The sequence below is a fragment of the Dendrobates tinctorius genome, unplaced genomic scaffold (genome assembly GCF_039654945.1).
Source record: "Dendrobates tinctorius isolate UK_male_01 unplaced genomic scaffold, ASM3965494v1 ptg000572l, whole genome shotgun sequence".
Classification (NCBI taxonomy): Eukaryota; Metazoa; Chordata; class Amphibia; order Anura; family Dendrobatidae; genus Dendrobates; species Dendrobates tinctorius.
Genome location: NW_027362230.1, coordinates 1 through 26,425, shown reverse-complemented (window position 1 = coordinate 26,425; position 26,425 = coordinate 1). Strand labels below are relative to the sequence as shown.

At 44.7% G+C, this 26,425-nt stretch overlaps 1 protein-coding gene across 1 annotated transcript in view; it reads left to right on the top strand.

Moving 5' to 3' along the window:
* The window catches only part of AGFG1 (ArfGAP with FG repeats 1), a 66,365-nt gene extending 42,535 nt beyond the window's left edge, over positions 1-23,830 (top strand). The window contains exons 4-6 of the mRNA XM_073565179.1: positions 2,049-2,211; positions 5,741-5,915; positions 23,451-23,830. Coding sequence (XP_073421280.1) covers positions 2,049-2,211; positions 5,741-5,915; positions 23,451-23,623 — 511 coding nt within the window. The 3' untranslated portion in view covers positions 23,624-23,830. The remainder of the gene's footprint in view (positions 1-2,048; positions 2,212-5,740; positions 5,916-23,450) is intronic.
* The last annotated feature ends 2,595 nt before the right edge of the window (positions 23,831-26,425 follow it).

Below are 26,425 nucleotides of genomic sequence, written 5' to 3'. Positions count from 1 at the left end.
GCCACGTCACGGCAACCCTTGTGGGACTTTCCTTTTAGAAAGTAAGTAGAATGAACTTGGAAATCAAGGCTGGATGATGAGCAAGTAAATTTTAATTATAATTCAAATGCGGTCCAGACGTTTCGCTTATTAGAGACTTTCCTCAGTGGACTACAACAAAAGTAAAACAAAATGGTAACAAAAGTGTGTACATCCATGGTGGGTACTTGTCAATACCTAAGTAAAATGAACAATGCAGAGGATTCCTAATACTCACATTATAGCTACCTTCCAATAGCATGGAGTTGTATAACTCATGTGCTTGAAACTGGAGGAGAGGTTGAAAGAAAGAATGAAACCTGCCCAACTGCTCTTGTTAGAGAAAAATAATAATAAAGGTAGTTGAACTCAATGTCCTTTATGGATATGTTCTGTGAAACTCAGTAAGGTAAAATCAGTAGGTGATCGAATACAATATATTATACTGCTGTAGATTGTGCCTACCCGTGGGAAGGTGATAATGGTGAAATCTCAAAACATATGCGGCATCCGCCACAGGTAAGGAGTGGTATCCCGGTTCCTTATGGTATCTAATGTTCCAACAACCAGGGCGAAACATATAAGCTATGGCAAACATATATTTTTGTGAAAAATCTGATGTGTATATATAGGAGTTGTGCCTACCCGTGGCTCGATGAAGTTGAAGATGATCCAAACATAGGCGGCATCCACCTCCTCATCCACTGTAGATACATGAACAGTCCCTGGAACAAGCGGTGGATGCCGCGTTCAAGCTCGGATCATCTTCAACTTCGAGACATGGGTAGGCACAATTACTACAGATGACTACAGATATACCGGACCTCTCACGAATATATTTACCATGGCTTATATGTACCGCCCTGGTTGTTTGGACATTAGATACCATAAGGAACCATGATACCACTCCTTACCTGCGGTTAATGCCACATATGTTTGGATCATCTTCAACTTTGAGCCACGGGTAGGCACAATTCCTATAGCTATACCGGATTTTTCACAAAAATATATTTACCATAGCTTGTGTGTTCCACCCTAGTTGTTTGAACATTAGATACTTTAAGGAACCTTGATACCACTCCTTACCAGTTGTGGATGCTGCATATGTTTTGATTTTACCATTGTCACCTTGCCACGGTTAGGCACAATCTACAGCACTATAGTAGATTTTATTCGAGCACCTATTGATTTTTCTTTGTGTTCCACAGAAAATATCCATAAAGGACATGGAGATCAATTACCATTATTATAATTTTCATCTAACAGCAGCAGTCTGGCAGGTTTCATTCTTGCCTTCAACCTCTCCTCCAGTCTAAGTGCACGATTCATAGACGCTATTACTCCATAAAAAGCCCCGAAAAGTCAAAGTTTTGGTGCAACCCTATGCTGTGCTAAAATTTTGCGACTTATGGCATGTGCCCACTATTTTCACCTAGCTCCATAAGTGTGCGGAACTGTGGAGCGCTGTGGGGTCGTGGTGACCGCCACTTCAAATTCATGACAAGTGGTGGCGTTCTTTATGCCACAAATCTTACTCCGGTACTCAAACAGGAGTAGGATTTTGTGGCAAGGCACACTCCAGTTGTCGGATGCGCCATCACTTAATGAATCAGGAGCGTCTGACTCTTGCACACCTCCTTGTTAAGACCAATGTGAACAATACCAGTCTTGATGAATCAGGAGCGAAGTGTATTCACCCTGTGTGACTGACAGCTGCAGGCAGTTTCTGCTGATCAATGTGGATTTTGGTAGTGGTGAGGAACCCTGAAGAGCTGTCAATCAGGCTAGGTGGGCAAAGAATAAAAACAGTTTATACAACTATACTGACTGGGATTTTCAGAGTAAGTACGCCAGCCTCCTAGTATGCCAGGTCTAAAAACTGTTAATAATGCATCCATTTCTACTGTGAAATCTGGTATCGGATCTAACTGTGTATCACCACTTGGACCTGAATGTTTATGGCCGTTACATTTGCAAGCCCTGCTTTTCCTTTTTATTGTTCCCTTACAGTGTGTTAATTTTGAATTTAGGTATGTTCCTCCAGAACAAGCCAGGGTGGTGGCCTCTGTCCATGCCTCTATATCCGGGTCCTCCGCAAGTAGCACCAGTAGTACACCAGAAGTAAAACCATTAAAAACGCTATTGGGGGAGGTTGCACCGTCCTTGCAGCTGAATAAAGGGACCCCAAGCCAGGTGAGCAAGTAACTACAAAATTAGGATGCAATGAATGTGTCATAGTTTTTATTAGATGCATCAGCATTTACACTGCAGCACAAACACCATGGGATGCTCCCACAACACAGAGGCTGCCAGTTTTTGTGTGCCAGGATACCATGCGAGTAGCGCTTCAAAGGGTTCAATTGAAATGAAGCGCACCTTTTCATAGAAAAACAAACCACCTGGGCACAGTAGTACATTACATCAGCCCTCCATTTGCTGGGATCTGTGGCCTAGCCCCTGCGCATAGTCCAAAGATTATTTTATTAAACACTGCTCCCTACATTATCAGAAAACTTGCTACAGCCTAAAATGCAGTAGATATTTCCCTAGGTTCAGCCTCCAAATGATTTTAATAACTGTTTTGTCCCCTCACTTAAATCCCAATCCACTTTTTATCTTGCATACATTACCAAATGTATATCTCAAAAGCCCGTTGGCAGCGATGGGATGACATCTCCTCTGCCCATTAAGTAGATCATAACTTAAATCGTACCTTTGGTGTCCTGCTTTCATACCCTCAATATTGCCCAATTATAGGGGTTGTCCAGGACTAATTTATTTATTTTTTTTTACTATTGGTCTTAAAACTAGCAGGCAGGTAGTTGCTAACAGAGGCAACTAGTTTGACTGTTCTACCCGGTACTTGCTCAGAGCGGGCAATCATCCGCTCCTGCCAGCGATTCAGCTACTCTGTTAGCAGAGCAGCTCCTCTTCTTCTGGGCAGCTCTATCGACGGGACATGACTGCTGACTTCATGCTGATTGATGGTCGGTCCCTGCAGTTAGGCAGCAGGGAGTTGGCTGTTAGGCCCCATAAATAGAGCAGAGAGGAAGAGAAGCCTCTGCTCTGTTGATGTGACGTTAGCGGAAGCTGCCGAATCGCAGGCAGGAGTGGTCTGTGACCGCTTTATGTCGGCAGAGATCAGAGCCGAGCTCAACAAGCAGAACTGTTAATTCTTAGGCTTGTGGTTAAGAAAAAAAAAATGTATATAGTCCCAGATAAACCCTTTAATGCATAAATATCCACAATTTACATCTGAGGATGCATTGCTCAATGTTTTCCTATGTTCAGTTTCCGATCTGCATACACCAGACCCAGCGGGCCTCCTAAAGACGTATGTCTACCATGCCTGTTGGTAGATCTGACCCCGATTGTAGAATTAAAAAAACAAGCCCACGTTTGCACTACTTTTCTTACTTTACTATTGACACATTCATTTAGGTCGTACTGCAAAGAAATAAAATCAAGGACTTCTGCTGTAAACTCTCCCCTTCCCCCTAAACAGTTGTTGGGGGTTGTAATGAGCATGTAGTACTTCCTAGAGTTCTGCCTTACTTTGATAGAAGCTATTAAATGGCGAGAGCTCCACTAACCTACTTTTCTAAAAGCTTTACGTTACCTTTGAGACCTGCCCACATCCCATTACATTACGTGCACAACTCAAATATTCCATCTTTATGCCGTTCAGAAGCGCTAGCGGAAAAATGAGATATCTGGACGACGCATCCTTGTTCGGATACCACTTTGAGGGCGCTAGTAATAGTAAAATCATATGTTTGCTCTGAATGACCTCTAAGTAGATGAAGCCTTTGGTAGCGTGCAGGTTTATGGCGCACACCTGACATGCCTTAGGCTGCTGCGGAGCTCCCAGAGCGCCAAAACTCATTACAGGATCATTAGAAAGCGTTAGGAGTTGGATTCTATTTTAAATATTCCCCTGGTGGTCCATGAAATGTCCGTTTGTACCCTTTTGTCACACTCAAGGAACGCTGTGAGTGAATTGTAAAAGAATAAACATAAAAAAGGAGTTTAGAGGTTTTCTGGGCTTAGATATCGATGACCTATTCTCAGGATAATCCATTAATATCAGATTGGTGAACATCCGAAAATCCCCACCGATGAAACTGCAGCCGCATGTGTACAGATCCGGAACAGCGCCGCTGTGCTCGCTGATAGTTCTCCGGCACTGCAGCTCCAACCCCATACACTTTATTAGAAGCTGAGCAGCAGAACCCAAAAATGACCTCCGGAAACTTCCTTAAATGTGTAGCTTATATCGAATAGTATAATAAGTTAGAATTATCAAGTGAAGGGTATTGAGTAAAATGGAAGACACTATTTTGAGATGGTCAGGAACAATCTCATCCAACTGATTTGACCCAAAATTGGGCACAATGGTCTAGTTGCGATTGGCTTTATTTCTTCACGATAAAACAGCTAAGTCTTTCGAAAACATCTGATCCTAATGGGGCCCTCCAATGTTGGAGAAGGAATAGTTGAAGGTGTTTGAGTGTAAGACAAGCCGCTGGCAGAGTTGTATGGCAGCAGCTTTCTTCCCTCGCTCTGCTGAATGTTGAAATTTGACCATTTTTGTCTCCTTTTTATGCTGTGTATGTGCTGCATAAGACCTAGAAGGGGAGTTCAGCTGCTCCACTAAGGTTGGGTGAAGTTTGGGGATGAGTAGTTTTTGGCCTTGTTAGCGTACAAGAAGCAGTGGAACCATTGCGCTGCTCCTCCTGTACGTTGTTGCCTGTTTCTGAAATGCTGAGACGACATCTGAGCAGTTTCCCAACTGTATTTCCTTTTTTGTGATGCCGCTTCCTCCCAGCAATCTCGCGCTGACTTTACTCATAGATTTTTGAGGCGGTGAATGAAAACTTCCTCTTGTTTTTCCTGTCCATCATTCGCTCCCGTCCAACAGTGCACGACCTTTTGTTCCAGCAATTCTCTCCCTCGTACCCACTTTTCTTTAGTAATCCCTTAGTAGCCATTTTTTTCCCTAGAAATGGCTTTTTCCACAAGTAGTGTTATTTTTCTAGTAATGTGACTTGGCAATCGTCACTGAGATATTCCCATAAGCACAGAAATAACGAACTCCCCAGCTAATTGCTGCCGCTCGAACGTGACTGCTGTCTCTCCAGGGACGGATACATAGGAGGTGGTGAATTATTTATGACATTTTGCATTACATTGTCTGCATGCTGATTACATTAGGACACGGACAAGAAACAGCCATATACTACTGTGCTCTAAACCTCTCTCTCCAAATGCCACAACATGGAGATCTGCTTCCAATAGATCCCATTGGTTTAGGTCACTGGATTGCTATATTGTTGACATGGAAATACACCGCCTGGACATGTCCTGACGCTGATGAGAGTTGTATATCACAAAAAATGTCCGTTTTGAGACCTTACATTTTTGGCCTCCATCTGACGTATGGTGGCCTGTAGGAACATTGCAGTATACCTTGGGAAAAGGACGTTCACTGTAGGCTCAGTGCACACTTGGCATTAGCCCTGTGGACAGGTTCTTAAAAATAATTTTAAAGTTGTGTGCAGGAGCCACATGGGGAAACTTGTCGTCCGTCAGGTTAACATGCAATTCCGATCCTGAAACTGAAATTTTGACTGTTCGCTTCCACTGCATGCAAATAATCCCCAGCTGGAGTGGATATGATATAAGTAGCTTCCTGGCTCGCTAACAAAGGTCTCGTTTTCAGTCTCCTGTTGTGGCTCGTAATCAGGTGCCCCAGCAGCAGCAGCATCACCACCATCATGAGAGGAAACCATTTGACCTCCTGGGTGACCTCGGAGCAGACATCTTTGCCACCCCTGCACCACAGCCAGCCGCCACTGCTAATTTTGCCAATTTTGCAAACTTCAACAGTCATACAGGTAAGAAAACGACTCTACTTTATTCCATCACTGAATTGTATTTATGCCTAACAAGACTGGTTTCACACATGCCTACATCGAGGTACATGTATGGGCCACGATGTGCGGAGCGGCCATTGGGTCTCGTAGCCCAAGCGCAACGAAGTCATGTATGGGTATAAGGCTGCTGAGTTCGGGACAGGAGACTTTCGGTCAGTCTGCAGATCACGGTTCTTACTCGGACCATGATACATGGATGTGTGAGACCGGACTTGCAGAATTTTGAAAATATTTGTTCTTATAGGAAAGTTCTGAAATGTTAAATGTTCAATATTGCAGCATTAGCACAAATCACCGGCACAAGCGATACACAGGGGAGGGAGATTAATCCATATCAGTATTTCACCCCCCTTCTTGGTACTATCCTTAAAGTAATGCAGCTTATAATTTACCTTTCAATTCTCCTGACATGTCTGCTTTACTTGTGTTCTCCCTGACATGAAACTGGTGCATATCTGTCATCACTCTGTGCTGTGCAATTCATTGGTTATTACTCCTGGAAATGTCTGAGCATTACCTTTTGTGGTGACCCTACAGACCTCCTATAGTGTTTATAGGGGGCAAACAGTTTCTAGTTAGAATGACATGTTAACATCACAACACAAAGTTCTTTTGGCTCCAGAAGGAAAGTTGACTAAAACTACTCTTAAAAACACTAATCATCCCAGGGTGTGTTTTGTGTGTGTTTTTTTTTTTATAAAAAAAAAAAAAAAAAACAAACCCACAAATGAACCACTGTTGTCCTACTGGACTGTCGTCACTGACCAGTCTGCTGCCATCATCCTCCGCTTGCCTCCTGGCTGCCTCTTCGCTGTTTTCACTGTTTCCTCCATTCGTGCGGATATTAACCACACCCGGCTCTCCTATGTAACGCTCATTGGACCAGATCTCGCCATCAGTGAGTATAATAAAAGGTCTTTTTTTGTGCCATACATAGGGAATTGGGAACATACAGTGGAGAAAATAAGTATTTGATACACTGCCGATTTTGCAAGTTTTCCCACCTACAAAGAATGGAGATGTCTGCAATTGTCATCGTAGTTACACTTCAACTGTGAGAGACAGAATCTTCAAAAAAAAAAAATCCAGAAAATCACATTGTATGACTTTTACATAATTAATGTGCAGTTTTATTGCATGAAATAAGTATTTGATACAATTTAAAAGCTGAACTTAATATTTGGTACAGAAACCTTTGTTTGCAATTCGAGGTCAGACGTTTCTGTAGTTCATGACCGAGTTTGCACACAATGCGGCAGGGATTTTGGCCAAATCCTCCATAAGATCTTCTCCAGATCTTTTAAGTTTTGGGGCTGTTTTTGGGCATCATTGAACTTCAGCTCGCTCCAAAGATTTTCTATTGGGTTTAGGTATGTAGCCACTCCTTAGTTCCCTTGGCCGTGTGTTTTGGGTTGTCGTTATGCTGGAAGAGCCAGCCACAACCCATGTTTAATTCTCTCACTGAGGGAAGGAGGTTTTTGGCCAATATCTCGTGATACCTGACCCTATCTCATCCCTTCAATATGATGCAATCGTCATGTCACCTTTTGCAGAAAAGCACCCTCAAAGTATGGTGTTTCCCCCACCATGCTTCACGGGTGGGACAGTGTTCTTGAGGTTGTACTCATCCTTCTTGTTCCTCCAAACACGGTGAGTGGAGTTGATACCAAAAAGTTCTATTTCTCCTTCGTCTCATTGGGGGACACAGAGACTGTGGACACAGAGACTGTGGGTGTGTGCTTCTGCCGTCTGGAGGCCGACACTAAGTATACAAAAAAAGAGTTAGCTCCTCCTCCGCCGCATACACCCTCGCCCCCAGGCCGGGCGTAACTCAGTTTTTTGCTTAGTGTCTGATGGAGGCACACGCAGTCTGGAGCTCCAGACTAGATTTTTTTTTTTTTTTTCCTCCCTTTTCTATAAAGATAAGACAGGGGCGACGGATCCTATAGAGAGGGTCCGATCTCCCCAAATCATCAACGGGCGACCACGTGTGAGTAACCCTCCACGTGTCCTCTCCCGCACCGAGGGACACATCTGGGACTTTTTGCCAGACAACCATTTTTATTTTTTATTTTTTAAAGAGGGGCAACGCATCCTGATAAGAGGATTCGGTTTCCCCATAACTTCAACAGGCGAGCACGTGTGAGCAGACCCAGGGGTCAGCCTCCACGTTGTTCCTCTCCTACAACACAATTTATAGAGGCCCCTTCCACCCCTAGGTAGTGAGTCCAGGGGTTGAATTGGAGGCGCAGGTGAGCCAAGGAGTCTAGTTACTGGACGTGGCCGAGTACAGGGAAGCCTCCCCCTCCCTGCCGGGGATGGAGCCCACGGCGGATGGCCCTGCTCACCTTTAATATTAGGGAGATCCGTCTCTTTCGCTCGCCCGTCGCCTCTCTCCCGGAGCGCACCGCAAGTTTGCCCCCGGTGAGTAACGGTAGAGGCCGAGGCCGTTTGCCCAGAGTGGCGCTGCACCCGGACGCCGCGTGTACCGGAGTGCGGCCGGACGCCGCGGCCCCCGCTGCAGGAGGAGGCCCGTGAGTATCGCGCGAGGCCCCGCCCGCCGACTTCCGGTGGTAGCCGGAAGTCCCGCCCACTGACGTCGCATGGGGGGACGCTCTGTATGGGAGCAAGAGGCCTGGAGGTCAGGGGGTGGAGAACGGCGGGCGCACAAGTCCCGGAGCGGAGACTTCCGCCCTACCACCTCGCATCCACGCATCCGGAGTTTCCCGGGGTACTTCAAACAGGAGTGGGACGCTGCCGGTGGGTAAGTGCAACTCCGTTTGGAGAACCGCACTGGTTGTCAGGGAAGGGGTTACCCTCCTCCTCCTTCTACCCTGCCTTCAGCTTGTGCAAGTATGTCTGCCAAAGGGAAAGCTCACTCTTTCCTATACGCGGTTTGCGTGTCCTGTGGGGTCAGACTGCCAAAGGCACAGGCGGGTAAATTTTGTGAAGCCTGCGAGTCGGAGCGCGCCCAGGAGCCCCCCACTGTTTCAGAACCCAGGGGTCAGGACCCCCCGGAATGGGCGGTGTCCTTATCGCAGTCTATGCTGTCCCTAACAAGGGCAATTGAATCCCTTCGAGGCCCGGGCAGGGACAAGGATGGTGGTCTGCCAGCGGAAGATAGCTCGTCCTCGTCTCAGGACCCTCCAACCGTTAGAGGCCGCTCCAGTACCAAGCAAGCTCATATCAAAAGGGCTCGTTCCCCGTCGGCCGGGCCCTCCGGGGCTTCGGCGGCGGGTATTAGGGCATCTCGTTCCCCGTCGCTGAGCTCAGGGAGCGATCAGGATGAGGGCGAGGAGGAGGAGGCCTGGAATCTAGAAAGCCTGGGGTACCAGGACTCGGTGGACAGTCTCATTGAGGCAGTCAACCAGACATTAGAGATCGAGGACGATGTGCCCACAGCCTCAGGTCACAAGGTCTCTTTCAAGAAATCCAGGCGACCACATAGAAGGTTTGCCACGCATCCGGAGTTTGAGGAGCTAGTCCAGAAACATAGAGAACACCCGGATAAGCGTTTTGCAATGCAAAAAGCGCTGCAAGCAAAGTATCCGTTTCCTCCTGAGCTCCATAAGGGATGGGTAGAGTCGCCAGTAGTGGACCCACCGGTATCACGTTTAGCATCAAGATCGCTATTGTCGATACCCAGTGTTTCTTCTATAAAAGACCCAACTGATCGCCTCATGGACGGGCTTGCCCGCTCGGTATATGAGGCAGCAGGGTCGGCTCTGGCCCCCTCCTTTGCGGCAACTTGGGTGGCTAAAGCCATGGTTTCGTGGGGGGACGCTCTGTATAAGGCCCTCCAAGACAGGGATCTGCCCGCGGAGGTCTTGGAGGTGGCAAATCAGATATCAGGAGCGAGTGATTATCTTGTCAGCGCCTCACTGGACGCGGCCGAGTGTTCGGCTGTGGCGGCAGCAAATGCGATCGCCATTAGGCATGCATTATGGCTGAGGTTGTGGAAAGCGGATTCTATCTCTAAAAAATCCTTAACCTCATTGCCTTTTCAGGGCAATCGGCTGTTCGGTGAGAAGCTTGATAGGCTTATCTCAGAAGCCACAGGGGGGAGAAGTAGTTTCCTCCCGCAGCAGAGAAGTTGCCCGGCATTCAGGCAAACGCAGAGGCGTTTTCGGCCCTTTCGTAGCCCCTGGGGGGGGACTTCGGCCAGGGCATACTCCTCCGCAAACGATGGCCAGAGTAGGGAAAAGCAAACCTCTTACAGGGCCAATCCGCTGGGTAGAGGCCGAGGCCGTTTGCCCAGAGCGAGGGGGGCCAGATCCCAAAAGCCTCCAGCTAAATGACTGGAGGCGCTCCGTACCTACGGACGACAGAGTGGGCGGACGCCTACTAGGGTTCAGCCACGTTTGGGTCGCAGTGACACGCGACACTTGGGTGGCAGAACTAATATCGTCCGGGTACAAGATAGAGTTTGTCGGACGCCCGCCACAGCGATTCTTCCGTTCCCGACTTTCCAAGACAGATTCGCAGGCGGAAAGTTTGTTACAGGCTATAATGACGCTACAGCGCAAAGGGGTCATCGCCCCAGTGCCGCAGGGCGAAGAGTCGCAGGGGTTTTACTCCAACCTGTTTTCGGTCCCCAAAAAAGATGGGACTGTGAGGCCAGTACTGGATCTAAAGATCCTGAACAGATTCATCAGGGTCAGGCGATTCCGGATGGAGTCCCTCCGCTCGGTCATTGCAGCCATGGATCCAGGGGAATTCCTGGCCTCGATCGATGTGCAGGATGCATATCTACATATTCCGATATTTCCCCCACACCAGAGGTTCCTGCGATTTGCGATCGGAGGACGACATTTCCAATTTGTGGCTCTGCCCTTCGGTTTAGCCACTGCCCCCAGAGTCTTTACAAAGATAATGGCGGTGGTTATGGCCATCCTGCATGCACGGGGCATAACGGTGTTACCTTACCTGGACGACCTTTTGGTAAAGGGGCCGTCGTTTCAGGAGTGCCAGGACAATGTCAGTATCACTCTGGATACCCTGGCCCGTCTAGGCTGGTTGATCAATCGGAGCAAGTCGTCCTTGGTTCCAGCCCAAAGAATCGTGTTCCTAGGCATGATTTTCGACACCTCCCGGGGGCTGGTGATCCTCCCTCAGGACAAGGCGCGAAAAATCAAGCAAGGGGTACGGAACCTTCTACAGCCGGGCACCAGATCCATCCGGTACGGCATGAGTGTGTTGGGCAGAATGGTGGCGGCGATGGAGGCAATCCCGTTTGCCCAGTTCCATCTCCGTCCGCTTCAGCATGCGCTCTTGTCAGCATGGGACCGGAGGCTGCTGTCTCTCAGTCATCGGTGCAAGTTGTCTCCGCTGGTCCGACGTTCACTCCGGTGGTGGACTCACGACTCGTCTCTGGTCCAGGGGAAACCCTTTCCCCCGGAACAATGGTTGGTGGTGACGACCGATGCAAGCCTGCAAGGTTGGGGAGCAGTTTTCCAGAGTCACACAGCCCAGGGGCGGTGGTCCATTCAGGAGATAATTCTCCCGATCAACATTCTGGAGATACGGGCAATACGATTGGCCCTGCAACATTTCCAGTGTTTCCTGAGACACCGGCCGGTGCGCATTCAGTCGGACAATGCTACAGCAGTAGCATATGTCAACCATCAAGGGGGCACGCGCAGCCAGGCAGCCATGCGCGAGGTCGGGCTGGTACTGCGTTGGGCAGAGAAGAACCGCGTGGTAATTTCAGCGGTGCACATTCCGGGAGTCGAAAACTGGGCGGCAGATTTTCTCAGCCGACAGGGGGTCGCGGCAGGGGAATGGTCCCTGCACCCCGAGATCTTTCAGCAGATCTGCCAACGGTGGGGGACACCAGACGTGGACCTTATGGCATCCAGAGAGAATGCCAAAGTACAAAGGTTTGTCGCTCGATCCCTCGATCCGCAGGCAATCGCAGCAGACGCTCTGGTGCTCCCGTGGAGCCAGTTTTGTCTCCCGTACTTGTTCCCCCCGCTGCCGCTGCTTCCAAGAGTTATCAGGAAAATAAGGAGAGAGAAGGTTCCAGCAATTCTGCTGGCCCCAGACTGGCCCCGGCGGGCCTGGTATGCAGATCTGGTTCAACTAGTGGTGGACGTACCCTGGCGTCTTCCAGATCGGCCGGACTTACTGTCCCAGGGGCCGATCTGCCATCCGAACTTAGGGGCCCTGTGTTTGACGGCGTGGCCATTGAATCTTGGCTGTTAACACAGGCAGGATTCAGGCGCGAAGTGGCGGCCACGATGGTGAGTGCCCGAAAGCCTTCCTCGGCGAGAGTATATCATCGAACTTGGGAAGTTTTTTTCCGTTGGTGTAGGGATCGTGAAGTGGCTCCTCTGGTTTTTTTGATCCCCAACGTACTGGCTTTTCTACAGGCAGGGCTGGACGCAGGGTTGGCTCCGAGTTCGCTCAGAACGCAAATCTCGGCCCTGTCGGTGCTTTTCCAACGAAAAGTCGCTTCCGTCTGGCAGGTTAGGACGTTTATGCAGGGGGTCGCACATTTAGTACCCCCCTATAAAGCGCCGACGGAATCATGGGACTTGAACTTGGTGCTCAGGGCCCTTCAGGAGGCTCCTTTCGAACCATTGCAAGAGGTCTCCTTACCTTACCTGTCCAGAAAGGTCGTTTTTCTGGTTGCTATAACGTCTATTAGGCGGGTTTCGGAATTGGCGGCCTTATCTTGTAAACCGCCGTTCCTGACCTTTTATAAAGATAAGGTAGTTTTAAGGCCAGCTCCTCCCTTCTTGCCGAAGGTTGTGTCTGCATTTCATATCAACGAAGACATTGTCTTACCCTCGTTTTGCCCGGCACCGGTGCACAGGGTAGAAAAGGCTTTGCACACCCTGGATCTGGTAAGAGCTCTTAGGAGGTATGTGACAAGGACAGCGCCATTCCGCCAGACAGACTCTCTATTCGTGGTTTCAGAGGGGCGGCGGAAGGGGCTCGCTGCGTCCAGAGCGACTTTGGCCAGATGGGTTCGCCTGACGGTCCAAGAATCTTATCAAATCAGTGGCACGCCGGTTCCGGCAGGGATCAAGGCTCACTCGGCACGAGCAGTGGGTGCCTCATGGGCACTGCGACACCAGGCTTCAGCGGAGCAGGTGTGCAAAGCAGCTACCTGGTCCAGTTTGCATACGTTTGTCAAACATTATAACGTACATACCCAGGCATCCTCGGATGCAAGCCTGGGAAGAAAGATTCTCCAGGCAGCAGTTGCGCACCTCTAATCAGGGGCGCAAATTAGCATGGATTGGGTGAGCTAAGATCCCGCCCAGAGGACTGCTTTAGAACGTCCCACAGTCTCTGTGTCCCCCAATGAGACGAAGGAGAAACATGGATTTTTGTGAGTACTCACCGTAAAATCCTTTTCTCCGAGACGCTCATTGGGGGACACAGCACCCACCCTATCAGCCAGTTGGCATTTACTTATTTTGAGTTATACAAATCCTTGTACAAGGTTTAGGGTGGCCCCTTTTTCAGACATATAGTTTCTTGCCTGAGTTTAAGGCGCGTTCTCCTACTGCTTATGCACTAAACTGAGTTACGCCCGGCCTGGGGGCGAGGGTGTATGCGGCGGAGGAGCTAACTTTTTTTGTATACTTAGTGTCGGCCTCCAGACGGCAGAAGCACACACCCACAGTCTCTGTGTCCACAGTCTCTGTGTCCCCCAATGAGCGTCTCGGAGAAAAGGATTTTACGGTGAGTACTCACAAAAATCCATGTTTTGATCTCATCTGCTCCCAGTTCCTTATCCTTGCCTCCTCTGGATCATCCAGGTGGTTATTGGCGAGCTTGAAATGGGACTGGACATGTGCTGGTGTGAGGAGGGGACCTTGTGTGCACTGCAGGTTTTTAATCCATGATAGCATAGTGTGTTACTAACCGTTAATGTTTGAGAATGTGGTTCCATCTTTCTTCAGGTCATTGACCATGTTCTCTCATTCTAGGCTGATTCCTGGCCTTGGTCAGAATCATCCTAACCTTACAAGGTGAGATTTCGCATGGAGCCCCAGACCGAGGAAGATTGACAGTCCAAGATGACTCTAGTTTCTTCCATTTTCTAATAATTGTGCCATCAATTGTTGCCTTCTCATCAAGCTGCTTGCCTATTGTCCTGTAGCCCTGCCCAGCCTTGTGTAGGTTTATAATTTTGTTCCTGGTGTCCTTAGATGGCTCTTTGGTCTTGGCCATGGTGGAGAGGTCGGCGTGTGATTGTGTGGAGGGATGTCTTTTATACAGGTAACAAGTTCAAACAAGTGCAATTAATGCAGGTTATCAGTACAGAGTAGGAGGGCTTCTCACAGGTCTGAGAGGTGGAATTCTTGCTGGTTGATAGGTGTTCAAATGCATAATTAAATTGCATTTTATTGCATGAAATATGTAAAAATCATACAATGTGATTTTCTGTTTTTATTTTTTTTTATTTTTAGGTTCTGTCTCACAGTTGAAGTGCACATACGATAAAAACTTACAACCTCTCTATTCTTTGTAGATGGGGAAAAGTTGCAAGATTGGCAGTGTATCAAATACTTATTTTCCCCACTGTACATACAGCATGCTAAAATAGTGTAAAAGAGGTCTTCCTGGTGCTGGCCCTATTTTACATTGGTGTAGGTTCCCTGTAATCTTGGTAAATATGGCTTGTCATGCAACTGTAGGTATCACAAGCATAAGCTAGAACTGGAGATGGCACTATACGGAGGACAGAATGCGGAATGTCAGAGCTGCAGCAGCTGATTGGCTGCAGCTGTCATGTGACGTCCCCCTTACCTAAAGAGGAAGCGAAGAGCCCGCCGTGAAAGAGGGCAGCAGAAATGGAGCAGTGCCGCCGGTCTGGTAGAGAATTTCTTGTTTTGGATAAAAATGTAATAATGAAAGTGTGTTAATTTTGAAGCACCCTGGGAACAGCTGTTAAGTTATGGACAACCCCTTTTAAGAGGACATATGCATCAGAAGTTGTGTAGGGATTTCCTCAAATATTACTAAATGTACGGTATGTGAGAAGGAGCCATACAGGCCTTGCATATATTTAGAGCTTTGTTGGCCTGGGTCACTTTATTTCCAACTAGTTCCTTGCAATTGTATTGGTCAAGGGGCAGGATTAATAATACAGGGGGTTACTGAATAATTTAGGGTTTCTCGAGAAGCAGTATCAGGTTATTCTGGATTCTGGCCAGTTGATGGGGAAATGAGTGCTGTGTGTTTAATGCCATCTCGTACCTCTACACGTTGGGAGTTCTAGTTGTACAGTGAGCTCTCATCTCATTATACATAACCGTGTTCACATCCATCCTTTCTCTTTTATGTTTAACGGTACATTTTTTTTTTTTATTAGTACTGTAAAAAAGTACATGTTACAAAGAATAACATTTTTGGTTCAGCATTAAATGGTCTTAAAGGAATGACCTTTTGTTCAAATACGTTTTTCTATGTTTATTGTGTTTTGTTTTTTAAATCAAGTATACTTAAAGATGACCATTCACTAATTTTTGCCTTATAAACTGCACATTTCTGCCCATTTATTTAAGGTCAGATCTGTGAACATCTAAGTTTTCCTACCTGTTGACCCTATGCTGCCTTTTTTTTAAGATTGGACAGTGTTCTAGTGGGATGAACGTGCCCCCAATGAAGCTGAACAAAATTAAACTTCAAAGGGAGCATAAAAAATAACACATTAGGTGCCAGAGTGGAGAAGAGGAGAAAACTGTTTACTATGTACAAGAATGTACAGTCTATAAGGCAAACATTGGTGAAAAGTCCACTTTAAACGATTATTATTTCGTTTTGGAGATTGGTGTTCTCTCATCAGTATATGAACCATGTGAGGCTGACATTGTACAATACCAATCACAACACGTGAAGATGGCGGTACATAGGGTTCGCATCATGCTATGCTCTCCTCCATTGGGGATGGAGAAGGTGTTCTGTCTGAAAAAGCGAAAAGCAGTATTCAGATTTACCCCCACATATAGAGCTCTGGCAAAAATTAAGAGACCACTGCAAAATTTTCAGTTTGTCTGATTTTCTCTTTTTAGGTGTATTTTTAAGTGAAATGTAAATTGCTCTTTTATTCTATAAACTACTGACAACATGTCTTCAAATTTCCAAGCATTAAATTTTGTATTTATTTTCAGAAAATAAAAAATGGTCAAAATAACAAAAAAAAAATGCAGTGCTTGCCGACCTCAAATAATGCTAAGAAAACAAGTTCATAATCCTTTAGAAACAACAATACTAATGTTTTAACTCAGGAAGAGTTCAGACATCAATATTTTGTGGAATAACCATGATTTTTAATCACAGCTTTCATGCGTCTTGGCATGCTTTCCACCAGTCTTTCACACTGCTTTTCGGTGACCTTATGCGACTCCTCGTACAAAAATTTAAGCAGTTCTTCTTTGTTTGATGGCTTGTGACTATCCATCTTCCTCTTGATTACATTCCAGAAGTTTTCAATGGGGTTCAGGTCTGGAGATTGGGCTGACCATGACAGGGATTTGATGTGGTGGTCCTTTATCCACACATTGACCTAGCTGTGTGGCATGGCGCATTGTCCTGCTAGATAAACCAGTCCTCATAGATGGGGAACATTGCCCGAGCAGAAGGAACCAACAGTTTTTCCATGATGACCTTGTATGCGGCTTGATTCACACGTCCTTCGCAAAGGTAACCTGCCCAAGTCCAGCCTTGCTTAAGCATCCCCAGATCATCACCGATCAGAGTGGATTTGATTTAAATCTAACTGATTTAAATCACGATTTAAATCACTAGTCAGTAAGGCTTGATTTAAATAAGTGATTTAAATCAAAGTTTCTACCTAAACTAGTTCTAGCTACTTTAACATGCAAGTAGATGAAGATTTTTAGAATCACTTTTTATATTACTTTTTTCTCCCCAGTTTAATGGGTTAATCATTCATATTTGGACACCACTGTTCTGTTGTACTTAGGAGAAAAATAATCCTGACCTTAATAACAATTTAAATAGATTTATTCAACTGAAACAATAACAACATTACAGCATTAGTTATTTGCTTAAGCAAACATCCATGTTTGTTAACTAATTTGGCTAAACAAAATATATATATATTTTAAGAAACTTAGACTGTCAGCCCAGCCGACACATGAAAAACTTAAATACTACTGTCCCTGCTGTCCTCTGTAGCTCACTTGTCGTCATCTTCATCATCATCATCATCTTCTTCTTTGTTCCTATTCATAATCTGGAAAAGAAAAACAAGCTTTCCTGCTTTATTGGGTCCCAACCGATTTCTCAATTTAGAATGAATGAGTCCAAAGGAAGAGAATATTCTTTCAACGCCTGCAGAAGAAGCTACTGCTGTTGAAAGTGAAATCATTACTTGAACAGTCTGTAAATCCAAGCGCTTAAGTGACTTCCACCAGTTTACTGGTGTGACCTTCCTTAAAATATCTTCAGCAAACATATATTTCTTGAATGGTTCCCCCTTAGCTCTGAAGTTTATTATAGTTGGCATTAAAGATGGATGATTGCTGGATACCCATGTCATAGCTAACTCCTCTTCCTCAGCACTTAGGTTTTGACCCTGATATTGGATATTGACAATATTTGCCAAAAAATGAGCTGGAGTCAGTGCTTGTCCCATTCGTTTGTTTACTGCTTGTAATTTAATTCTGTCCATGTGTAGTTCTGTTTTTAAGTGTTCACTCAGTTCCTTCCAAATTTCAACAGCATCCGCAATAAAACAGCTATTTTTCTGTATTTTGTTTAAAGCTTGAGAGATGGGTTTCAGGAAGCTCAGCATATGTTCAACATTTCTCTTAAGCCCAATGTTGAGGATTTTGGCCGTGACAGTGCCATCTATTTTATCTCGATTTTCTTCACAAAGTGTCATCAGAATAGGCCAGTTTTTGATATACTGCTCAAAACAGTCCACCACAGAGTTCCATCTAACATCTTGTGGGAGCGTTAGATTGGTTCCACCCATCCTTTTCAGAGCTGCTGCAGCAAAATGATTATTACGGAAGTATTTAGCAATTTCAACAACATTAGCCTTTATTTCTGGAACACTTAAGTCTTTGGCTAAGAGGTGCAGCAAATGAGCACTGCAACCATATGTTATTAGCAGCTTTGTATTCCCTCCCTGCTCTTCTAAATCTCTTCTCATCTTGGATACGTTTGCAGCATTGTCAGTGACCAAACTGCGTACTAGACATTTGAATTTTTGTTCACATGTCGTTATAGCTTTTACTGCCACTTCTTGTAAGTATTCTGCTGTGTGTGCATTTCCTGACGTATCAGTTGTTTGTGCAAGGAAGACTTTACCTTCTTCTGTTGTTGTTATACAAGCACATACAATAGGATCATTGTGGACATTCTCCACCCATCAATACTTAGGTTAACAATTTTACCCTCCAGAGCTGTTGCACATTGCTCCATTTCTCTGTCATACACTTAATCCAGCAGTTTCCCTGCAACATCAGCTCTGCTGGGTGGACTGTATCCTGGTCTCAGTGACTGAACCATATTAATGAAATGTGGGTTCTCAGTCAGAAGGAAAGAAGAGTTCGTTGCATAAATAAACTGGGCAATTTTTTCATCAATCAACTCTTTTTCTAATCTGCTAGTTCTTATCACAAACCTATCTATGGTGGTTCCAGGAGGTAAAGGTTTTTTCTTCCTTTTGGGTGATGGTGATATGTGGCTGTGGGTGTCTGATGATGCTGCTGCTGCTAATGAAGCACTATCCTGGATGGATAACTCTGAAACTGTAGAACAGGATGATGGTGATCTTGGAAGTGGATAGTTTCCAGAATCCATGAATTCCCCTAAACAAAAAAAGTCAATGCTGTTATTTTATTGTTTATACAATTTCTGCTTATTGTACACAACACATCACTGCCCCTGCCCCAAAAGGAATATTTGTTTTTCTTCATAACTGTACCAAATGACAGTAACATGCAGTAATAATAAGAAATATAATTTTTCTCACACATGACAGTTCAGTCTTTAGAAATAGGATTCAATAAAAATGTTTACCAACCTGAAGATCCTGCCTGTTCAGAAGTGTTTCTTTGGTCATCTTCATCACCGCACTTCTCATGATGTTGCCTCATTCGCGCCACCAGGCCTTGCATCTCTTTGTTGCATCGTTTGCATTTTGCACGCATGCCTGCCTTACCGATAGGCGAAGGAGCTTCATTAAAATATTCCCAAACTGGGTCTCTTTTTACGGCCTGCTGCCATTATAAGGAAAGAATGTAATAAACCTCACATCGTACACACAAACAGATCCAGACTTGTCTGTCTGTGGCTATGCTGCAGTATTGTGCTCAAAGTTTCACTTTCATTTTCTTGTCTGCTTGCCCTTCCTCCTCCTCACACTTAGATTCACATTCTTCTTGTGTTGTACAGATCTATTCCACTCCAAACAATCAGAAACATATTGTCTGACTTCTTGGACTTGGCACTGAAGGGGTTGATTCTGTATTCATAGGTTTGTAGAACAATAGGATTAAGGTCTTTTTCTCAACTCTGTTCATGTTGTAACATTTTTGCCGTGAAGAAGAGGCTGGGACCTCTGCGGAGTCAAATTCAGTTTTGAGAACTGCGTAAGTAAAGCGAGCGTCTGTGATAATATAGGAGAGAAACTGCCCACTAATCCTGCAGAAACCTCTGGAAGAGCATGGCATTGTGAATGTTACACATATACAGCCTTTATTCTACTGAGTTAAACAACTCAGCTTTATCTCATGATGGAAGAACCTTTGGATGGTAAAATATTTTCCTCAAAAAGCAGTTTATTGAAAAAAATCCGATTTAAATCAAAAAAATCCGATTTTTTTGATTTTTTTTTTAAAAAAACATTGATTTCTATCCACCCTGTCACAGATCCTCCCCCAAATTTCACAGTGGGTGTAAGAACCTGTGGCTTGTATGCCTCTCCAGGTCTCCGTCTAACTATTAGACGACCAGGTCTTGGGCAAAGCTGAAAATTAGACTCATCAGAGAAGATAACCTTACTCCAGTCCTCTATGGTCCAATCCTTATGGTCTTTGGCAACTTCAGCCTGGCTCTCCATGGGTTCTCATTGATGAAAGGCTTTTTTCTAGCTTTGTGACTTGAGCCCTGTCTCTAGGAGCCTGTGGCAAACTGTTCTTGCTGTGCACTTCACCCCAGCTGCCATTTGCCATTCATTTGGTAGGTTAATGATGTCATCCTGGGGTTGCTGAGTGACATTCGAGTAAGATGACAGTCATCCCGGTCAGTGGAGTCGTTTTTGCCCTCTGCCAGTGTGTAACTTTGTTGTCCCCAATGTCTGCTGCTTGACCCTGTTGTAATGGACTGCCGTCTTACAAATTTTAAGGATGACATAACGCTCACTGTATCGCTCTCCTAGTAAAGCCAGAATTGAGCCCTTCTTTTCCTCACTCAAGACTTTTTCTTTTCAACTCCTTTGGCATGGTTGTTATTTTTTCATTCCTATTACTTTGGGATATTGCTAGCTCTTGTTTTGCCATCCCGCTTGTCTTATTGCAAGAGGATTGTGAAGATCACAGCAGGGTTTTTTATACTTTCCTTCGTTAAATAAGATTTGGTTCAGTTGATCACCTAATCAGAAGCACATTAAGTAGAATGAGGTGTCCGCTGGTTGGAATTCAACTGACACTGGAATGGAATGGCTGTCAGACATGTAGAGAAGCTGATTTTTATAAAACTGTGCAGTGGTCTCTTAATTTTTGCCAGAGCTCTGGGACGAAGTTATAAAACTTTGCCAAAAGTAGAGGTTAGAAAATGTTCTAACTTTTTCTTCCGACTGTATTTTGCTATTTAGACAGTATTCTTCCCTCTCACTCCTTAATACACTGTGTTCCAAATTATTATGCGAAAAATATTTCCTCATATTCTCTCTAAATTACCTATATGAATTGCAGTCATTGTTATTTTCCAGTCATCTACTATTCTAGTATAATTGAAATGTTTTTGAACAAACTGCCTTGAAAACAGTATATTTTTAAAAATAAGAAACACTCAAAATGCATGTTCCAAATTATTATGCACAGCAGAGTTTTCAACCTTTTTATTTTGAACGAAAAAATGGTCAATTGTGAAATTATAAGCATTATCAGCTTATTACAAAATGAAATCAAACAGTTTTCAAGTCAAAACTTTATTCTAGGTGATGTTACATTTGCACATAGGACCCCTTGTTCGAAAGAAGCTTCTGAACTCTCTCGTCCATTGAATTTGTCAGTTTTTGGATGGTTAGTGCTTCAATTGTTTTGCATGTGGACAGAATACCCTCCCAGAGCTGTTGCTTAGATGTGAACTGCCTCCCGCCATCATAGACACTCCTTTTGATGATGCTCCAGAGGTTCTCAATGGGGTTGAGGTCAGGGGAAGATGGTGGCCACACCATAAGTTTGTCCTCTTTTATGCCCATAGCAGCCAGAGATGCAGATTTGTTATTTGCAGCATGAGACGGTGCATTATCATGCATGAAAATGATCTTGCTGCGGAAAGCACGGTTCTTCCTCTTGAACCATGGCAGGAAGTGCTGTTTTAGAAACTCCACATAGATTATGGAGTTCATCTTTACCCCTTCAGGGATCCTAAAGGGGCCGACAATCTCTCTCCCCACGATTTCAGCCCAAAACATTACTCCACCTTCTCCTTGTTGGCGCCTTAGCCGTGTTTTCATGGGGTGTCCATCAACCAGCCATCCTCCACTCCATCCATCTGGACCATCGAGCGTTGCACGGCCCTCATCGGTGAACAAAACAGTTTGGAAGTCAGTCTTCATGTATCGTTTGGCCCACTGGAGCCGTTTCTGCTTGTGTGCAGTGGATAGAGGTGGTCGACAGGATGGCTTACGCACAGCTGCAAACCTCTGAAGGACCCTGCATCTTGTTGTTCGGGGGACATTGGAGGCACCAGCAGCTTCAAAAACTTGTCTGCTGCTATGACCATTCATTTTTGCAGATGCTCTTTTAACCTGATGCAATTGCCTGTTGGAAAGAGTCCTCAATTTTTCCTTATCAGCACGCACACGTGTGTGCTGGGAATCGGCTACATACTTCTTGATTGTGCGATGATCACGATGAAGGGTCTTGGCAATGCTGATTGTAGTCATGCCTTGACCTAAATACTCCACAATTTGTTGCTTCTCAGCAGCAGACACATCCTTTTTCTTTCCCATTTTGGCAAAAAAATGTAGGCTAATTAATAATGTGGAACAGCCTTCTTAAGTAGTCTTGCCTTTATTTGGACACACCTGCCAAACTAATTAGCACAGGTATCTGCAATTGCTTTCAGTGATATAAAGAGCCCTGACACACATCACCATCAATGAGTTTAAATGACAAACAAAAAAATTCTAACCTTATCACTCCTAAACACTTTTTGTATAATAATTTGGAACACAGTTTAGAGTGCCCAACCTGATGTGGTCCCTCACTAAAACTCCACAGGAGCTCCCTCTTATCTTTGTGGTTGTATTGTTGGTTGTGCCTGCCCTGATTACACAATGATAACATTGCAAAACTGCATGTAAATGCATAAGCACACATCTCCACCACATCCAAAAATACCTTCATGAAAAGAAACAAAGCTCACCGGATTGAGAGATGCGATGAGGGCGCAGAGCATGGAAGCTTCAGGCTGGTTTCCTGCGCAGCAAAGCAATGGAAAGGAAGGAGGGAAATCCAGTAACAGAGGAAAAAATATAAGAATCACATTTATTGAAAATATTAAGGTTATAAAAATTGGGAGTACATATTGGCGCTAAGCGTCCACGCGTTTCGAGCTATACCAGCTCTTAATCTTGACAGCTGTGAACTCATATGGCTCAAGACGCATCGACAGTTGTCAAGATTAAGGCTATGTTCACTCATAGATTTAGGTCCTGCGGATTTTGAAAAATCCGCAGGTAAAATCTCAGGTCAAAAGACCTGCGGAGTAGCCTGCTGTTTAGCCCTGCGGTTTCACACCTCTACAATGTAGAAGGTGTGAAACCGCAGCAGAATCCGCACAAAGAATTGACATGCTGCAGATTTGAATCCGCAGCATGTGCACAGCGTATTTCAGATTACCATTGAAAACAATGGTACTGTACAACGCAGCTAAATCTGCTGCGGACCCGCAGAGCCTGAAACACTGCGAACCGCAGCAGAATCCGCACCGTGTTCACATAGCCTTAGAGCTCGTATAGCTTGAAATGCTTCGTCGCTTGGTGCCAATATGTACTCCCAATTTTAATAACTTCTTTTTTTAATATTTACAATAATGTTATATTTTAGCTTTTTCTCCTTCCTTTCCATGCCCTTTCTCCATCGTTACCCCAGTATGAGTAATAATGACTTCCATGTCCTCATTGTGCTTCATCAGACATTCGTGTCTTCACTAATTAATGATCTGTTTATTTTTCATGTTTGCGTTGCTTTGTAGTGTTATGTTACTCATCCTCATTAACATCATTATATTATTATTTTGTTTTTCCCTTCTGTTTTCCACATTTTACAGCTCACAATTCTGCCAGTGCAGACTTTGCAAACTTTGATGCATTTGGACAGTCTAGTGGCGCAAGTAGTTTTGGAGCGTTCCCCTCATCAAGTCAGACACCCACCCAGCCTATAAATACAGGTAGTCTTGCCTCTCCTGCAGCTTGCATAGGAAAAGCCTTGTGCTCTAGCTAACAGCAAGGTGCTGACGTCTCCATTCCTCTGTGCTCGTGCCTCTTGTGTTTCTCACATCTGCCTAGTTTTTGCTGTGCATTATTTGTGTTTTCTATGTGTGTGCGCTCTCTTATACTATGTATATCTATATATTGGTATGCTTTTCCTCTATTCGCAATACATCGCCAGCATGGCTTTTCTCCTGTATAAAGAGTTGCTGATACTTTATACTTTTCCTTTTTTTTTCCTTCTATAATTAATTTCTGTATTGTGTGTTAATGTTCCTTATTTGATGGCTCTACATATTTCTGGCATGTAGTACAGTCACTCACAAATGACATGATTCATGGAGATGTGAGCCTGATGGCACAAAACTAAATTTTAGAGCCAGACCCCAGTCTTATCCAATTACTCCTGACCCCCAACGATCATGGATTATAGCCACATCTCTGGGTGCTTGGATAACTAAGATGCCATTCAGAGCCGGAGGAGAACACCAGGACTCCACTATTTGTTCTCTACTAGACTTTTCATGTAAAGACTTAAGCTGGCCATACTCATTAGATGGCTGTCAAGCGCTCCAGCGTTCTTTGAAAAAAAGCTGCAGACAGTCACATCATCCGATGGAGTGTCTCAAGGAGGACCATGCGAGATTGGCAGTCCAAAATAAGTCATGCACGATTGATCTCTTCCCTGACCATGAGTGAGCCGGCACCCCCATACACATGAGACTGTTGTTAATATTGGCAGGTTCAGCAGTCATGAGTCTTCCTTTAATAGGATGTCTATTAGGCCAGGGTCAGACTTGCGAGAAACTCGCACAAGTCGCGCATCAATACCCGGCACTGCCGCCGGCACTCGGGACCGGAGTGTGCGGCTGCATGTATTTCTATGCAGCTGAGGGCTCCGGTCCGAGTGCCGGCGGCAGTGCCGGGTATTGATGCGAGACTTGTGCGAGTTTCTCACAAGTCTGACCCCGGCCTAAGACTCATTGTTTATGGATTTAGACACATTGTAACCAATGGACGATCGTCCACGTGCAGTCCAATCAGTTTAGATAAACTGACCAGAATTATTTGTGCACAGAACGATTGTTAATGCGATCATTCTGTGCGCATAGAATATTATCGGCAGCACGTCGCCTGTTTACTCAGAACAGTGTGGTGCCAAGAACGATCCAATCGCCTACGGAATGACCGTTTTGCTCATTCACAGGTGATTGCCAACACGTTTACAAATACTGATAATTGAGAAATGAATATTTTAACACTCACTTTGGTGTTAATGAGCCTTTAGGGTTTATTAACACTTTCTGCCATGGCTTTCGTTTACATGTGAGCACTGACCGCTGTCCTTGATGCAATTTAATTTTGTTGGAAGGACGGGCTCTGCAATCAAGTTTTTGAGTAGCATGGTAGTGCGAAAAGAGCTGGATCAGTCCAGGACTGAGATATGTATCATTAATATCATATTGATGTGAGTCGACGTCCCCACCAATCAGCTGATTCATGGTGAAGTTAGGTTGATCTGCATACCTGAGACTGGCCACTACAGTGTGTGGCGCTGTGCTGATCGGTCTTCAAACATAGTGTAGTTACAGCGCTTGTGGGAAGTGGTAACAGCTGATCGGTGGAGGCGCCACTGATCTGATGATGACGTAACCTAGGAATTGGCAATCAGTATCTGTTCTACCCTTTTAGTTATAGCTTGCTCCCAAGGTTATAAAGTTTATTTTATGGTATTATAAATCATAATGCAAAAAAAAAAAAATTCATCATCAAATGGCTCTATGTCCTGATGAGAGATGGTTACTTTGAAAATCCATGTTGTGGTGTCTGTAATCTGGATCGTAAGGCAAGTATGTTAGGAGTATAGCTAGCTCTAGACGTCTAAAATGCTCATAATATTAGGCCTCTTTCACACTTCTGTTTTTTGCAATCAGTCACAATCCGCCAGGTTTTGAAAAAAAACGGATCCTCAATTTTCTTTTGAGGATCCGTTTTTTTCTCCATTGACTTCCATTAATGGCGGATTGTGACGGATTGCCGTCCGTTGCATCCGTTTTTTTTTTGAGGATCCGCCAAAAGTTGCTGTCAGTCACCATCCTCAAAGATTTGAAAACGGAGCTTGCAACGTTTTTTTTCTCTGGCGGATCCTCCAGACACTCATTTAACCCGCAATTCTTTCTGGGTGCCGGACCAAAAAAAAAAAAATCTTTCGCTCTTTTTCTCTCTCTCTTTTTCTCTCTCTCTTTTTCTCTCTCTTTTTTTCTCTCTCTTTTTCTCTCTCTCTTTTTCTCTCTCTCTTTTTCTCTCTCTCTTTTTTTCTCTCTCTTTTTCTCTCTCTCTTTTTCTCTCTCTCTTTTTCTCTCTCTCTTTCTCTCTCTCTTTTTCTCTCTCTCTTTTTCTCTCTCTCTTTTTCTCTCTCTCTTTTTCTCTCTCTCTTTTCTCTCTCTCTTTTTCTCTCTCTTTCTCTCTCTCTTTCTCTCTCTCTTTTTCTCTCTCTCTTTTTCTCTCTCTCTCTTTCTCTCTCTCTTTTTCTCTCTCTCTTTTTCTCTCTCTCTTTTTCTCTCTCTCTTTTTCTCTCTCTCTTTTTCTCTCTCTCTTTTTCTCTCTCTCTTTTTCTCTCTCTCTTTTTCTCTCTCTCTTTTTCTCTCTCTCTTTTCTCTCTCTCTTTTTCTCTCTCTCTTTTTCTCTCTCTCTTTTTCTCTCTCTCTTTTTCTCTCTCTCTTTTTCTCTCTCTCTTTTTCTCTCTCTTTTCTCTCTCTCTTTTTCTCTCTCTCTTTTTCTCTCTCTCTTTTTCTCTCTTTCTCTCTCTTCTCTC